This window comes from Narcine bancroftii, chromosome 4 (assembly GCF_036971445.1).
Source record: "Narcine bancroftii isolate sNarBan1 chromosome 4, sNarBan1.hap1, whole genome shotgun sequence".
Lineage (NCBI taxonomy): Eukaryota > Metazoa > Chordata > Chondrichthyes > Torpediniformes > Narcinidae > Narcine > Narcine bancroftii.
The window spans coordinates 89740423-89758563 of NC_091472.1; the positions used below are offsets into that span (position 1 = coordinate 89740423).

Below are 18141 nucleotides of genomic sequence, written 5' to 3' on the forward strand. Positions count from 1 at the left end.
TGGAACCTTGAAACAAACATCAATGCTTCAAATTTCAGCCACCCAGCTAACAGAACTGTCATTCTCATTACTGAATGCCTACTTTACAGAATAAAATGTACAGACAGAAATTTGTTTACCTAGCATTTATGCACATGGAATTCCCACGCATTTTGCAAAAATGTTCACAAATATACACAAGCCTATCATGGCTTAAAATAAAATGTTCATTTTATGTTCAATGTATTTTAATTCAAGCACCGTGTAAACCAAATGCAATAAAAACATTTTATATTGATGTTTGCACAAAGGGCACTACAATTATAGGCAATTAACAGCAACACACACAGAAAATTTGGCCCTTCATGTGATGGTGTGTACACTTATTCAATTGATTTATTGTTGTTTCACCAAAATATAAAATTGGAGTGCAAAACGTTAAAAAGCCAAGGAGATAAAATGTGATTTGGAAATTTCAAGGTTTAGAATACTAGCGTGCGAGACACATCAATTTTTTTTGAGCAATTATCATGCAAACAGCATGCCTTCCCCATTCTCCGTGGATGCTGATGGCATAATGAATCCTGACCAGAAGTTTTCAATATAACTGAAAGCATACATCTTCTGCAAGAATAACACTAAAAGGATGAGTTTAGTTCTCCTTTAAAGTTTACTTACTTGCCATCCAAACCACGAACAGCATCTTCAGCATCTCGAGGCTCCTCAAACTCCACAAAAGCAAAACCAGGGGGATTCCGTGCTATCCAGACAGTCCTCAATGGTCCGTAGTAGCTGAATGCACGCTCTAGTTCCCCTTTACCGGCACCTGTTCCCAAGTTACCTACATAGACCTTGGTTTCTGTTGAGATGCACATCAGACATCATTAGAGTCTGCAAAACAGAACCCTAACTAAAATTACTTCAATAAAAAAATAACTATCATAATTTCAAATGGAATTGGATTTTAGAACAGAACAAATGTACCTCTTTATTACAATATATGCAGAGATTGGATCCATGCAAAATTATCAGTGAATAGAATATTTAATAAAATAACATGCAAAGATATACTAACATACATTAAAGGGGTGGTAATTTAAAAAAAACTTGCATCTTAATTTAACATTTATTACTTTTAAAAATTCATAAACAATTAAATAATCACAAATATCAGTAGTAAAGTGCAATGTCACTGAGAAATATATTTATATTACACATTTACCTGCCTTGATGGTGGCATCAAATTTATTTGGCACAAGGCACATACAGAAACAGTTCAATTTCACACAATTAAAAAAAAATTGATAGTTATTAGAACTGATCATTAGAAAGGGACATATTCTTCTACTGAAAAATTCAGACACTAATGTCAAGAAATGTATAGCCTACTTTTATGAACTGGAAAATGAAGATTCCAGGAGCAAAAGGATGAGGGTGGGAAACTTGGGGAAAAGAAACTAAAGCTAACAGAGGCAGGTTAGTGAGCAATATGGCAGCTCTATGCATTGATACAGAAGTGATTCTCTGTACTCACATGCCGAGCACTATCCTATCCAATCATGACTGTCATTTGGTTCCACTGTCACCACTCACCCAAAGCACCAGGTCTGAGGATGCATTTAGTCTTGGGATATATTTTAGTACTGTATCTATAGTACTTGGAAAATTCCTTGATGGTTGTCTCAGTTAAATGAGACATTAAACATCTTCCAAAAATTCATCAAACAGAAACATAACACTCTTTATCAGATGTTCCCCAAGAACTCAACCAACATTCCTTCTTCAATCATTATAAAAAGTAACATTACCTTTTTTACTACACTGCTGCTTAGGAGATAAAGTGGAAAAATCTAAGGGTTTAAATGTAGATTTTTTGATCAACAATGGCTATTATGAACTCTAGCTGCATAGTAATTAGTTTTAATTCACTTGAACATGGCTGCCTCCAGTAAACAACCATGAAGTTATAGAAAGTACAAGCACAATGAAAATCGTAAGACAATAATGTAGGAAATGTACTATATGGCCCATCATTCGCATTTCGACATCACTGCTTTGGCAAAGAATGTACACATTTTCAGAATTAATATTTTTTCGCAGATAAACAAATTAATTCCACTCATTGATTCTTGTAAATACGAGAGCATTTTAATTTCTGACCACTCTGATGGTACTATCAGTTAATATTCCGATCTACCCAGAGCTTCTAAACAATTGAGTTTGAATCCTATTTTATTGTCAGATCCCGATTTTTTTGAATTTATTAAAAATCAAATTGCTTTCTTTTTTAAAAATAAATCCTCTTTGGATTCATAATATGGGACTCTTTTAATGCTTATATCAATTTATTAAAAATCAAATTGCTTTCTTTTTTAAAAGAGTCCTCTTCAAGGTCTCTGGATTGGTAATAAGGGACTCTTTTAAAGCTTATATTAGAGGTAAAATTATTTTATTTAAGGCCAACGAGAAAAAAAATCTAACTTTGAGAGAGACTAAATGGCCAATTGAATGAAGGTCATAGATCAACAATATGCTGCAACTTTGAAGCCTGAGCTTTACAAAAAGGGTCAAACTAAAAACTGAAGATTTACTTCTTACATATCCTATTCAGACTCAACTTTTTCCAGAGTAAATCCAAATTTTATACTCATGGTGATAAAGCAAGAAAGCTTCCAGCTAATCAAATGAAAGGCTATATTGCTAAGCAACTTATTTCAGAAATTCCTAAAGATAATGATTACTATTGATCATGTAGAGATAAATTAAGCGTTTCAACATTTTATTCTAACCTTTATAACTCAATCTTCTAAAGATTCAATTTTGATAAATTTTTTTTAAGATAATTTGAATATTTCTTCATTCTCTTTAGAAGACTAGTTACTGTTGGAAAAGCTCATCTCTACTGAGGAGATTACTGTAGTAATTGACTCTTTACAAGCTGGCAAAGTTCCCAGTCCCGACAATTTTCCAGCCGAGTTTTATAAAACTTATTCACAATCATTGGTACCCTATTAGATTCAGCGTTTTTCTGAACCTTTTACTGTTGGGAAACTATCTGATAATTTTTATGAAACTTCAATTTCAAAAAATAAGGATCTGTCTAATTGTTTCTCTTATTGGCTGATTTCTCTCATGAATGCCAATGCTGAGGCCTGTAGGTTAGAAAACATTATGCCTTTTATTATTTCTGAAGATCAAACCGGATTTCTTAAAGGTCATAATTCACAATTTAACAATCATTGCTTATTGAATATTCTCCTCCTGTCTCATCCTCTGAGTATGTTACTTCTTTAGATGCTGAAAAAGCTTTTGACAGGGTGGATTGGGACCATTTATTTTAAAATGCTAGGAAAATTGAATTTTTAAAATTGATATATTTTTCTCCTGCTGACTCAATTCTTACCAACTCTTAAATCCAAACCTTTTAATTTTTACCGAACTAGAGAATGCTGTCCTCTCAGACCTTTGCTATTTAATCTGGGGCTAGAAACATTAGCTATGGACTTTTGCCAATCTAATGATATTTTTGGGATCTCAAGAGATGGAAGTGTTCATAAGGTTTCCTTGTATGCGGATGATCTGTATATTTTTCAGATGTTGATCATTCAATTCCATCCATTCTGTTATTACTCCATCAATTCGATCAATTTTCAGGTTACACAACAAATCATCAGAAAGGTGTGTTGTTTGTATTGAAATTTCTGGCTTTCTAGATACTGCCCCTCCCTTTAAAATAACTAAAAATTAATTATTTAGGTGTTACTATTACAAAAATGCTATAACAATTTATTTAAAGAGAATTTTCTTACATTACCGAATTATGTTAAATCTTTATCTCAGTGGTTTCCCCTTTCGATGTCCTTAATTGGGCAAATTAATGCTATTAAGATGAATATTTTACCTAATTATTTTTGAACATCTTTCAAGCTGTTCTGTTTTTGTTCCAAAAAACCTCTTTTTTAAAAAAAATTCAATTTACTCGAATTTTTTTCTCATATTTGGAAAAATAAGCATCCAATAAATTTTTTCTTTAAAAACCTTAAAAAAAAAGGTGGTTTGGCCTTACCTAATTTTAGATTTTATTATTGGGCAGCTAATATCAGATGTATAATTTTTTTGATTCATTATTAGAATGAACAACTAAAACTGGATTCATTTAGAAATTAATTCTACTAAAAAATATTTTCTTATTTCGTTACTTGGAGCACCATACCTTTTTCTGCTTCTAGATTAATGGATAATTTTATTGTCAAACATACATTGAGAATTTGGTTTCAATTTAGAAAATGTTTTGGGTATCAGATTTTTTACTTGCTAGCCCTATATTACACAATTCTTCTTTCACCTTCCTTCCAAGATTCTGCTTTTCTTGAATGGTTTAACTTGAGTATCCAATCTATTCAAGATTTATTTATTGAAAATAATGTAGCTTAATTTGAACAGCTATCTTTAAATTTAAATTACCCAAAACATCATTTATTTAGATATTTATAAATTAGGAGCTTTAGGAACTCTTTATTGTTGAGACTCCCTCAAGACCTTGTTATAAATATAAGGATAATTTATAGTTTTAAAAGGAGTAAAAAGAAATGTAATCAGCTATATGATTTACTATTAAAATCTAGGGATAATATCTAGATAAGTTTTTTAAAAAAATAACAGGAGCAAGACTTTCAGTTCACATTCTTGTACACTATATGAGATTCTATTTTTTTTTTTAAATGGTAAATTCCTGTCATTCACTTTTACAATTTAAGATAGTACATCAATCTTATTTTTCCAAAGTTCAATTGGTTAAATTTTATCCTAATATTTCCCAGAATTGTGACAGATGTAGGAAGGAGGAAGGTACATTGTTAAATATGTTTTGGTCTTGTTCTTTGCTTTACAAATTTTTGGGAAGATATTTTTCGCACCCTATCTTTAGTTCTTAATTTAAAGCTATGTTTTTTTGGGAGATAAATTGGGGCAGGTTTTTTAAAAATTATAAACAGGACAAGCTGGTAAGCTTGTGCAAAACCTCATTTGGAAGACAGGTTGTGAGTGCTTCATTCAGCCTGGTCAAAGCCCTTGTGGTTCATGCAAGAGGAGAGGACTGGCTGTCTAATGTTTCACTTGGAATAAGAGAAACTAAAAGGCACTGTGGTGACCTGAAAGAAAGAGGTTATCATCTGAAAAATCCTGAGGGGCAAGTTTCTTCAGCAAGACACTGAAGTGGCTCATTTTAAAAAAGTATCAGTTGTGGATATCAGTGTACAACTAATGTCTCTGAAAATTGACAAGAACCTTACTGAGCAGTAACCATTTACCTTTCAAGCACCAAAGCCTGGTGAGCTTTATAAATGTTAAATTCTGTGCTCAGTACAAGAATTGCCTGCTGGGGGGTGCGGGGGGGGGGGGGCGCGTGGCGGGATGGCATCGGAAGAAATTGTGTAATTCACCTCTTCCCAGTTGAACTATTTAATGCCCAAATTGAAAAGTTTTTTTTAAAGTTTCTGAAGGTGTCTGAAGATTGAAGATAGACGATGGCTACAAATGTGAAGAAACCAAAAGTTCAATTGCAAAAGAAATTACCTTATAAAAGTGCTGAAGAACTGAGGCCTACTTACCAGAGTGAAGCCACGGAGTTGATTGATCCTGCTCCTAAATCTCAACAAACTCTTGGATGGATAAGTACAATGCTGACGCCTGTCCTGCAACCGCAAGATGGCGCTGGCATTGCTACCCACCAGGCCAAGTAAGGCGGCCAAGTGGCATCTCCCGACGTCAACACACAGTCCCGCTATTGTGCCTGGCGGTCCCGAGACGCGCAGTGGTGCGACGGAAGATGCGCCTGCGCGGTTGACAGCACCGTCAGGCACATACAGGACGGCACGTGTGCGAGAACTGCTAGAAAGGGTCTGGGGAGCAGGGGGGCCCAACCAACACCGGACTGAAGAAGTCGGCCCAGCATTGGCAGGGGTCCAAACCCGCAGTCGAACGACCCAACCGGCAGCAAGTGCAGGTGAAGAGGAGGAAGTCCTGCCTTGTTAGAAACACAGAAATATGAAGAATTTACTACAGCGACTGCAGTTAAAGAAGGTAGGCCTCAAGGAGGTGGAATGGGGGAACCAGAATTAGAAACTGCCTTAGAAAGTATTGCCCAACCAATAGACAATAGGAGCTGGAGTAGGCCCTTCGGCCCGTCGAGCCAGCACCACCATTTTACAGATCATGGCTGATCACTACCATCAGTACTCCTTTCCAGCCTTATCCCCATAACCCTTTAAAGACATCACAGATGTCTTCTCAGATGAATCAGGGATTTATGGACATGAAAGTTAAAATGAATAATATCAGTGGATACAGTACAAGGTAATTTTTTTTTAAAAATTGAAGAGGCATTTCATGAATGTAGAGATCAAGTGGAGTGGAATAGAGGAAAAATAGAAAAAGTGGAAGACTCATTTGTTGGATGGGAGATTCAGAAGAGAGTTGTTGAAAAATATTGATTCCTTGGAAAATCAAGGTCGACGGAATAATGTGAAAATAGTAGGACTTCCAGAAGACATTGAAGGCTCAGATCTGGTGAAGTTTTTCAAAAAGTGGATTCCAGATGTGCTTGGAATTGGGACAGAGCACATAAGGCGTTGAGAAAGAAACCTTACCCGGGTCAGCCGCCTCAAGCAGTTTTAATTCGATGTTTGAGATATCAGGACAGAGATGATTTTGCGGATTGTTGTCCAGAAAGCTCGACAAAATCAAGCTCCAATGATGGTTCAAGACAGTAGGGTGTTTTTTTATGCTGACCTTAGACAGGAGATTATTAAGAGTCGTAAGGAATTTAATTCAGCTAAAGAGATGTTGTTGAGAAAGTGGTTTAAGTTTACTTTTCGATATCCTGCCGTGTTGAAAGGTTTCCAAGGGAATTATCAATCTTAGTTTTTTGAGAGTGATCATGTTGCATTAACCTTTGCCAGACATGCGGGGATCTGTTTGACCATTGTCACCCAAGAGGAAAGCATCTGATAAGAGGAATGGGAATGGAAAGAAGGGAGAATTAACACAAGGTCTGCTTGATATTGAGGATCCAGAACAATCTTTGGGACTGGAGTCAGTGGGATGAATTTGATTGAAATTAATAATTTTTGAGAAGTTCAGATGGGGGGGGGGGGGTGGGTGGGGGGAGGGGGATGACTGATGCTTTTGAAAGTCATCTGCCACTATGTAGTTTTGGGGAATTTTTTCTTTGTGTTTTTTTGTATTTTATTTAAGGGAATTTTTTTTAATTGTTTAAGCAAGGGAAGCTTTTTTTAATATAATTGTTAACTGTGTGGGTAGAAGATTTTTTTTAGTAAAGTATGACTAATTTGAATTTTCCAACTTTTAATGTTCAGGGTTTGAATAATCCATTCAAGTGTAAGCATGTGTTAGCTTGTATTAAAAAGATGAAGGTTGATATTGCTTTTTTTTACAAGAATTCCATTTAAAATTAAAAAGAGATTGGGTAGGTCATGTAGTTGCTTCTTCTTTTAATTCTAGTGCGCAAGGAGTAGCAATTCTGGTTCACAAGAAGATATTGTTTGAATTGGAATCATTTTCTGAAACAGCTGGTAGAGTTTTAACGATGAATTGTAAGATTTTTGAAGAATCGTGAATGTTTATGCACCTAACGTAGATGACAAGCAATTTATATCTTAAGCTTTTTTAACATTAAACCAGGCTAATGAAAATATTTTAATTGGAGGAGATTTTAACTGTTTTGGACCCGTTATTGGATAAATCTTTGAAAAACAAAGAAATCTAAGATGGCTGTACAGATGGCATCTATGATGAAAGACCTGAATTTGGTAGAAATTTGGAGAAGATTAAATTCAACAGAAAAAGAATTATTTTTTTAAAGTATCGGCACATCTTCAAGCTCGAATTATTCAGGCTGAATATAAGAGCAGGATTGTGTCCAATCATTCTATGTTATTTATATCTTGTGTTGGTTCTGAGGTTATGCAATCAACTTACCGGTGGAGATTTAACGCAATGTTATTGAAAAAAACTGAGTTCATTATCTATATTAAGGAACAAATTGCTTCTTTAAGTATAAACACTAATTCGTACAGAGTAATTTTATTTTGTGGGATGCTTTGAAGCATATTTACAGGGTCAAATTATTAGTTGTTCAGCAAAAGTTAAAAACAATATTTGGCAGAAAGTTTGTCGTTGGAGAAACAGATAACGGAGTTGGAAAAAGACTTTCAGAAGAAGACTATAGTGGATAAAAAAAGCAGCATTGATTAAGTTGAAACTTTGTTATAATACATTACAAGCATATCAATATGAGCGGTTAATTCAAAGCTCTAAACAGCATTATTATGAATTAGGAGACAGAGCTCATAAGGTATTAGCTTGGCAATTGAAGACTGAACAAGTTTCAAGAACTATTAATGCTGTTAAAAAAATTCAATAGTTACCAATTAAACCTCAGGAAATTAATGATCAATTTTGTTCATTTTAATCAGAAATTATATACTTCCAAAAGGGTTCAGGATAATGATTCTATTGAACCATTTTTATCTGCTTTGGATTTGCCAGTCTTAGAAGATGAAATGGAAGAATTGGAGTCTCCATTTACAGATTTTGAAATTAAGGAAGCTATACAGGCGATGCCAAATGGGAAATCTCCAGGAGATGATGGATTTACTGTAGAGTTTTATTAGGTGTTTTATGAAGATTTGTCTCCTATATTTATGGACTTGCTTCAACAAATAACAGATGAACAATCATTACCAGAATATTTTTCAAGAGTGACAATTACAGTAATTCCAAAGAAAGACAGAGACCCTTTGAATGTAGCTTCATATCGGCCAATTTCTTTATTAAATGTAGATTATAAAATATTACCTAAAATATTGGCAAATAGACTTGCTAAATATTTACCTCAATTGGTACATGGTGACCAAGTAGGTTTTATTAAGAAGATATGCTTTGGACAATATTCTTAGACTTATTACGTTGATCAATGCGTCGAAGCAGCAGCCCAACCAACCAATGGTTGTCGCACTTTATGCGGAAAAAGCATTAGATCTGGTTGAATGGATTTTTTTTAATTTAAAGTGTTTATTTTTTTAATTTAAAGTGTTAGAAAATTTTAATTTTGGACCATTTTTTACTGGTTGGGTTAAGACATTATATAAAAATCCAGTTGCTAAGGTGAAAATGGCCAAGCTTCTTCTTCATTTAAGTTAGCACGATCAATGCATCAGGGCTGTCCATTGTCACCAGCCTTATTTGCATTGGTCATGGAGCCATTAGCTCAAGCAATTAGACCAAATGACAACATTAAAGGGATAAAAATTGCAGAAGATGAATACAAGATTAATTTATTTGCTGATGATGTATTGATATATTTAACACATCCAAAATAATCTTTGAAACATTTGCAAAAGTGTTTGGAGAAATATTGAGTATTATCCCAATTTACTTTATACCCAGATAAGAGTGAAATATTACCAATTTCAGATGGGGATTACACCAAGTATAAAAAGATTACAAGATTGCGATGGTCTGATAAAATTAAATATTATGGAGTAATTGTTGATGCAGATTATCAATCTTTATATAAATTATGTACCATTATTGAAAAAGATTACACTGGATTTGAATAAATAGAAATTTCTTCCATTAACATTAATAGGCCGGGTAAATTGTATCAAGATGAATATATTTCCACGTATTTAATATCTTTTTCAATCAATTCCATGATTACTTCCAAAAGTATTTTTTTCAAGATTTGAATACGGCAGTAAGGAAATTTTTTATGGAGGGGAAAGTTAGCTAGGGTAGCATTACAGAAATTGACTTGGAAATATGCTTTAAGAGGACTTCAATTGCCTCATTTTAAAAACTATTATGAAGCTGCACAATTAAAATTTGTTAATAGGATGTTAGATATTACACAACCTCCTGGTTGAGCTAAAATGGAGTTAGCCTGAGTTTCATGTTCAAGTGGAATTCTTGTTTATTACAGGGATATAATATGCCTGTTTTAAAACATTTATTATGGATTTGAAATAAAAGGAATTTTATTATAGGTTCAAGGGGCAAGATATCATCTCAAACTCCATTATATCAAGATAGGGTTATCCCTTTGTCAATGAATATGCATTTAAAGATTTGGGATTCTGAATGTATAAAGGTGCTTGTGGATTGTTTTGAAGAAGGGCAATTTCTCTCTTAATCGACTAAGGGAAAAACTCAGAATACTATTAAATTCTTTATTTGTGTATTAACAACTTCATGCTTTGTTAAGAGACATTTTTGGAAGAGAAATGAAGCTACCTGAATTAACAAAGTTTGAGTTTTTAATTTTGCATATATTTATAAAGGGTTTTATTTCTGATTTTTTTTTGCCCTGTTACAAGACGGTATGAATAAATTTAATTTAAATAAATCTAGAAATAAATGTGAAGATAATTTATCTTATGATACACCTCAGGAGGATTGGGAGGTTATGTGTCAAGTTGGGGATGACTAAATTACTTAATGTAAGATATAATTTAGTTAATTATAATTTCTTACATCAATTGTATTTGACTCCTGAGAAATTGAAGAGATATGGATTTAGTCATTCAGATTTATGTTTTAGATATGGATTACATACTGGAATATTTTTACATGTAGGTTGGCTTTGTGATAAAGTTCAATCCTTTTGGGAAAAAATTAAGAGTATTTTTTGAAAGATTAAATTGCCATTAGACCAGAATTTTTTTTTGCTGGGTTATACTGTATCTTTGACTGGTTTGGGGTTGGACAAGTTTCAGATATTTTTTTTTTCGTCTAGCATTGGCAGTAGCGCGGAAATGTATTGCGATTACTTGGAAAGATAATGTAGAAGTGAATATAGACCGCTGGCATAATGAATTGAGATCTTGTATTTATATGGAAAAAATAACGTACAATTTGCATGATAATTATTCTTTTTTTTCCAGATGTGGTCACCTTATTTGGAATATATGGGTTTAGAAATATCTTAAATCTTTTTGTTATAAGTTTGAGATATTACACAGTTTATGTATGTAATTAATTGATTTTTTTTTTGCTCCCCTTGCGGGGCTTGCTGTGGGTGGGAGGGGGGGGGGGTTGGGCTTATATTTTTTCAGTTTATTTTGTTATTATCTTTATGTATTTTTTTTAATGTAATTTGAAAATCTTAAAAGTTTTTTTTAAAAAGAATTGCCTGCAGCCAGTGAACTTCGAGGAATGAGAAGTGAGATTGGACTGTGAACCAAAGAACCTTTCTGAACTTTCACACACATTACATACATATATGCTTAGAATTAGAAGGGGGTTAAGTTAGGTTAGTTAAGTTTAAATGTGATTCGGTTTTCATAATTAAAAGCAACTTTTAAGTAACCATTTGTCTTAGTGAATATCTTTTCCTGCTGGGTTTATGGGTCCTCTGGGCTCATAACAAAGCTTACACCTAATCCTTTAATTGCTCTTTTTGGAGCAATTGAGGTATCTGATTTGAAATTATCTATGTCTCAATCCCATATAGTTTCTTTTGCTTCTCTTATTGCTGTACGAACAATATTGATGATGGAAAGATACTGTCCCTCCTACTCTTACTCAATGGCTATATGACATGATGGCATGCTTTGGGGGGTGGGGGGGGGTAAAAGGAAATTGGATGGTCTTCCAATGTAATGGATTTAAAATTTAAGTTTTGGGGTCCTTTAATACATTTTTTTCATAATTTATAAAATCAGATCCTGCCTTATGATTTTTTTAATGGCAGCAGATTTGAATGTATCGAACCAATAACTTTGGAAAAAGGGGATAGAATTTGTAAACTTTTTAAAATCTTTTTTAATTATCCATATATTATTACTGTTTAAATGATTACTTGATCTTTTTTTCTGTTTGACTGTTTATGATATCTACTTCATATGCAATAGTTTTTCCTATATTAGATTTTCTTTGTATATTTCCTATTTCATATTACTTTTGATTTATGGCTTCTATTTGTGCATTACTGAAAAATTTAATAAAAAACATTGAAAAAGAAAGTGAAACAGTATCATCTGTAAGCAGACCAACAGGTTACCTCTAGTCATGTATAGAACACAATTTACAGAGTAAGGATTACAATGAAAAGGAAAATCGATTAGCATCAAGCAAAGGCAACACGAGAACACAGTTGTGGTTCATTCAGGAGCCTGATGACTGAAGGGAAGAAAAACTGTATACAAGTCTGTTGACGTTTTAACCCTTCTCCTTAATGGAAGGAGGGAAAAGTCATTCAGTACATTGGCTGCTTTTCCTTGGCAGCCAGAGATGTAGATGGAGTCCATGAAGGGGAGGGAAGTGTTTTTTATTACAATCTAGGCAGCATTTACTACCTCTGTAGTTTCTTCCCATCTTGAGCTAAATGGGTCCTGTACTGTGATGCATCCAGTAAGAACACTTTTGCTGGTGCACCTGTAGACATTGTTGAGGAACAGGGGTCACGCTGAACTTCCCTAGTCTTCTAAGAAAGTAGAAGTGTTGACCTTTCTTGACCATTGAGTTAATGAGCTTTTTCCAGGTCAAGTCATCAGAGACATTTATCCCAAGAACTTAAGTCATCTATTCTTTAAACTTCAGCACCATCAATGTGGAGAGGGCCATGGACTCTGCTATCTCTTCTGAAGTCAATGATTATCTCTTTTGATTTATTGACATTATTGTCTTGTCATCAAGCCATTGGACTTTCAATCTCTTTTCTGTATTCCAACTCATTTGTTATTGGATACCCAGCCCACTAATATGGAGTCTGTGGCAAATTTCAAGATGTATTTTGGAATGGTTATTTAAGTATACACGAAAGCCTTAAAAATCAACAGAGTGCTAGGAGGATACGCTAGGTGACTGCAACAAATGGCGAGGTACTCTTCATCAGCACCTAGACTAAGGCGAGGGAGTGATCTTGAGTCAGTTTGAGGAGTGGCGAGCACAGCGGACAGCAACAACAATTTCCTACACATGCAGTAACTGTAGCCATTCCAGGATCGGCCTCAATAGCCAGTTGACGCTGTTCAACAAACCAGTGACTACTAAAGGCCACACATGTGTATAGTAGTGGGCTGAGAACACATCCTTGAGGAGCACCAACGTTAATTGGAATCATAGAGGAGTTGTTACCCATTTTCATCAATTGCTGTCTGTCAAAGAGAAAGTCAAGGATCCTGTTTCAGAAGAAGCACTGTGACAAAGAAATTAAAGATTGTGAATTGGTTGGTTAGGGACTATGGCATTGAAGTTAGAGCCTATCCTTTTCATCCAGGTGTTCTACAGTCAAATGGAGAGCTAGGGAGATGGTGGAGGATCTGTTTGGCTGATAAATTGGATGTGAGCCATGACCAACTGCTCAAAGCACATCATGATGGTGGATGTCAAAACCACTGGCCAGAAGATATTTAGGCAAGTTACGACTTCCTTTAGTATTGCTAGGACGATGGCCTTTGGGAAGCCAGTGAGAAGTTCAACCTCTTGCAACGTGAGATTAAAGATGTCCATAAATACTTCTGCCAGTTGATCTGTGTAGACTCTCAGAACAAGTCCTGGGATTCCATATGGACAAGTTGCTTTCCATAGGTTCACCAACTGGAAGGCCATCTTGATTTTAGCAATGACTATGGGTGTAGCATCATTTGTAATAATTGATGTGGTTGTCACCAACCTGTTCAATGTAAGCATAGACCATGTTTAACTCATCAGGGAGCATTGCACTGTTATATTCTGCGTTGCTGGGCAGAAAGTCTCGTAATTCTCTTATTTTTGTCTTTATTGGAGCTTTTTTTTTAAAATAAAATAGTTCATTTGTGCTTTTTGTATACCTCATTAACTACATTGGGAGGGCCATATAGCCTTGGCTGGGTCCACTTTAGATTGATGAACAATCTTGCAACGTTACTCCATTTTACATTTCACAGGACACCATCAGGTAGATGAAGCAATAATCCGTGAAAAAAATGGAAGTCTCTGCAGAATTCACATCTAACCACAAAATTCCAATCTATGGTGCCAACTTTGTCTTTTCCAATCAATCAGATGTTGAAGATTATCAGGATAACTGACAATCAGACAGTTATTTCAACAGGATGACTGAATAGCTAGTCAAAAAACAATCCAGGACATTAAAGGAATCAAGGGACATGAGAATAGTGCTGTACATTATGTTGAGATAAAAGATCACTTGTGACCTTGATGAATGTCAAGAGGCTTGAAGTGGACTACCGATAACATCACTAGTTTAGAAAAAACTTCTGGGTCCAAATTGCACCAGAATATTTCAGACAAGAAACAGCAGGTGCTGGAAGCTGAACATTTTAAAGGCTGGGTTGCAAGATACAACTTCCTGAAAATGATAACAGTGGATTAAAATGCGCCTTAATTGTATCATCCTTGCCAGAGAGAATAAATGCACAAGAACACAAGAAGTAAAAGCAGGAATGGACCTGTCAAACCTGCTCTGCCTTTCCACATATACATGGCTGATCTTGACATGGACTCAGCTCAACTTACCTGCCTGTTCCCCATAACCCTTAACTCCCCTATTACTCAAAAATCTACCTGGTCTTAAATACATAAAACAATTTCTGCTGCTTCATTGAGCAGCATTCACTACTCTCTGGGAGAAGCAGTTCCTTCCCATGTTGACCTTGAATCTACTCCCTGAAAGGCGACTTATCTTAGTTCTAGTGTCAGCTGCCAATGGAAACAACTCCCTGTTCCTATCTTATCTATTGCATTCATAATTTTAAGTCTCTATAAAATCCCCCTCATCCTTCTAAACACCAAGAGTATTGTCCTAGGCTATTCAATTTTTCTTCTTAAAAGATACCCCTTTCAATTCCAGAATCAACAACAACTTCTACACCACCTCCAAAGCCAGTACAGCCTTTCATATGCAAGGACTCCAGTAGGTACAGTCTCAAACGCCTATAAAGTTGCAGTTGAACATCCCTGCTCTTAAATTAACTTCCTCCAGCAATGAAGGCCAACATCCCATTAGCCTCTTGATTACCTGCTGCACTTGCAAACCAACTTTTAGCAATTCATACAGTAAATCATACAGGTGTCTGTACACAACAGCCTGCTGCAATTTTTACACCTTTAAATGGTCTGATTTACTTTCTTTTTCTTTTCATAAAAGATGACCTCACATTTACAAACTTTAAACTCCATTTGCCTGATCCTTGTCCACTTAGTTAACCTACCTATATCTCTCAGCAAACTGCATCCTCTACAGAATTTGCTCTTCTACTCAATTTAGTGCCATCAGCAAACTTAAATACTGTACACTTGGTCCCCTCCTCCAAATCATTTGTGTACTGTGAATAGTTTTGGAGCCCAATCCCTGCAGCACCCATAAACTGGCAACCAGAAAAACATCCATTTACCCCAACTCACCATATTTGTTTACCAATGTTCTCTCCATGTCAGCACACATTAACCACAACTCCATGCACCCTGATCTAATGCACAAGTCTTGTGTGGCATCTTAAACACTTTTCTGAAATTCAAATATACCATATGCACCTGCTCCCCATATTCCATTGCACTCATTAGATCCTCAAAGAACTCTAGTTAAACAGGACCTGGCCCTAATGAATCCATGATACATTTGCCTGATGAATAATTTCTACTCACATGCTTTGCTATTTCTTCCTCAATGATACAGGAGAGATCATAGGCTTATCCACACCATACTTAAGAAATATCAAATGAAATGGGCAATTTGATAATGTAGCACTGAATATGAAATTGTTACATCAGATGGATAGAACAAATCCAAATGCATTTAGGTATATTTGAACCACAGTAAGGCAGCATTAAAAGCATTAGCCAGTTATGGCTTCAAATTACAGGGCTGTCTCTGGGTTTCCTTCACCACATCAAGTCTATACTGAAAAATGCCATCTTGAATGAATACTCAATGAAGAGAGTGAAGGTAGGGCCACTTAACAATAAAGTAGCCAAAATGTGCCTGGAACCTGGGGTTTGGGAAGTCCTAAATCAATATTTTGCTTCAGTATTCACCAAGAAAAGGACTTTGGTCAAGGAACGATCCATGCTAGATTTTCTTCAAGTCGCAGATCCAGATGAGATATGCCTCAGGTTATTAATGGAAGGGGAGGGAAGAGATTGCTGAGAGGCTATGACTATTTATCTTACCTATAGCTCTATTTTATAAACCTCTATTAGATTACCCTTTAGTCTCCTATGCTCCAGGGAGAAAAATCGCAGCCTAGAGCAAAACACAAAAGTGTGCAAACACCGCGATGAAGGGCTAAAGACAAAAACATTCGATATGTATCTTTGCTATATTAAGTACAGATTGTACCTCTAATCTAGTGATTGCCTGACCACAGAAAATGCCAGGAAAATGGCCCCAAAGGGAACCTCCTACGTAAAAAAAAAATCAAAGGTAGAACAAAGTTTAAAGCAGGAAATAATACCATGGGGTGGCATGGTTAGTGTAGCAGTTAGCGTGATGTCTTTATAGCACCAGTGATTGGGACATCAGTACCAACTCCTTACAGACGGTGTGGGACTCAAACACCTGTCCCGATCGCAGCAGGTTCAACCTTTTCAGCGCCAGCTATCAGGACCAGGGTTCAAGTTCCGTGTTGTCCGTAAGGAGTTTGTATTAACGACGGCAGACTCAAATGTGCCAGACAGACCATCGGAATAGCTGGACCATAGAGTGTCAGATAAGAGAAGTACAACCTATACATATATTTGTCCTGCTGAATTTCTCCGCCATTGTTTTTACTAAGATCCCACCCTATCCAGCCTCTGCTTATAATTCAAGACACCCCCCCCCCCCACCCTTCCCAGCAACATTCTTGTGAATCTTTTCTGCCTTTCCAGCTAATCCCTTTCCTATAGCTGGATCACCAAAACTGCACTCAATAAGTGTAGTATAACCAAAGTCTAACTGCACAACCTCCTTGCTACTGTACTCCATACCCTGACAGATGAAGACAAACATCTTCACCACCCTGTGACTAGCTGGGATGCTACTTTCTTGGAACTATATACCATCAAATCTCTGTTCTACAACACTTCCCAGGGCTCCTACATTCATCATGCAAGTCCTGCTTTAACCCACCAAAATGCAACACCTTGCAATTGTCAAAATTCCATCTGTTATTCCTTGGCCTACTTTTCCAGTTAATCGAGATCCTGTTGTAATTTTAGATAACCTTTTTTCACTGTCAACCATACCACTAGTACAATGGGCAAGATGTTTTGGATCTTAAAATAGCAAGCTATAAAATCTAAGCAAATGAAAAGCTGTGGAAAGTGAAGAAAACTGAATGTTTTGCAAAATTTTGAAGGATACTCCTGCATGAGAACTGAGAATTAACAATTCTGTGAGAAAACAAAATTCTTTCAAGTTCTTGCAAGATCTTTAAAACTTCAACTAATGGAAACACACTTGGACAAGTCTCCCAGGAACTCTCCCTGACTTAGACCTCCACATAATAATGGCTTAAACTAAAAAACAGTTTTTTAAAAAACCTATACGATAAAGACATACCGATATAAAGATATTCCCATTCAACCGCACTTCCAACTATCACCCTCGTGGTACCAATCTGCACAAATGAGATTTAAAAAAAATCACTGGAAGTTAACAATAAGGCACAAGGTCCTATTTTCTACATCCTAGGTTTCACTTTTAACATAAAATCCCAGTTCAACTTTACAGTGACCTTTGCTCAAATATTTTAACAGAAAATTCATCTGGGAAGCAATACTAGAGGCAAAAGTTACTTTGCCTTCCCGAAAAAGTTACAAATATTCTAAATAACCTCAATTTCTGACCAAACCCGGGGAGGGGGGGGGGGGGGTGGGGGGGTGGGGTTTGGTGAAACGGGGAAAAAAAAACATTTTAGTGTTACTGGATCCACATGGATAATAAAGCACAATATTTTGTTGTTTTATATGACAAGTACTTTGAATATCTAGAAGTCCAGCTCAAACTATTTTATATTTACATTAATTCAACTAAACTATATGACCAGTTTAAATTTACCCCACATTTATTCAAAAAGGACAGATGTTTTTGGTCAAACAGAAGTGTGGGATTGGCATCCATCTCCAAATTCCAATTCCTATGGATATGTAAAACTA

General features: G+C 35.6%; 1 protein-coding gene across 13 annotated transcripts in view; it reads right to left on the minus strand.

Moving 5' to 3' along the window:
• Window positions 1-18141, minus strand: part of LOC138760808 (serine/arginine-rich splicing factor 7-like) — a 45142-nt gene that overhangs the window by 21046 nt on the left and 5955 nt on the right. For 5 of the 13 annotated variants that reach the window (XM_069931944.1, XM_069931941.1, XM_069931940.1 and 2 more), the window contains exons 3-6: window positions 18044-18138; window positions 17546-17603; window positions 1788-1829; window positions 658-838 (exon numbers count right to left, since the gene is read on the minus strand). In XM_069931944.1, the coding sequence (XP_069788045.1) occupies window positions 658-838; window positions 1788-1829; window positions 17546-17603; window positions 18044-18138 (376 nt within the window). The remainder of the gene's footprint in view (window positions 1-657; window positions 839-1787; window positions 1830-17545; window positions 17604-18043; window positions 18139-18141) is intronic. The other 8 variants (XR_011355882.1, XM_069931946.1, XM_069931939.1 and 5 more) reach the window with 3 other exon arrangements.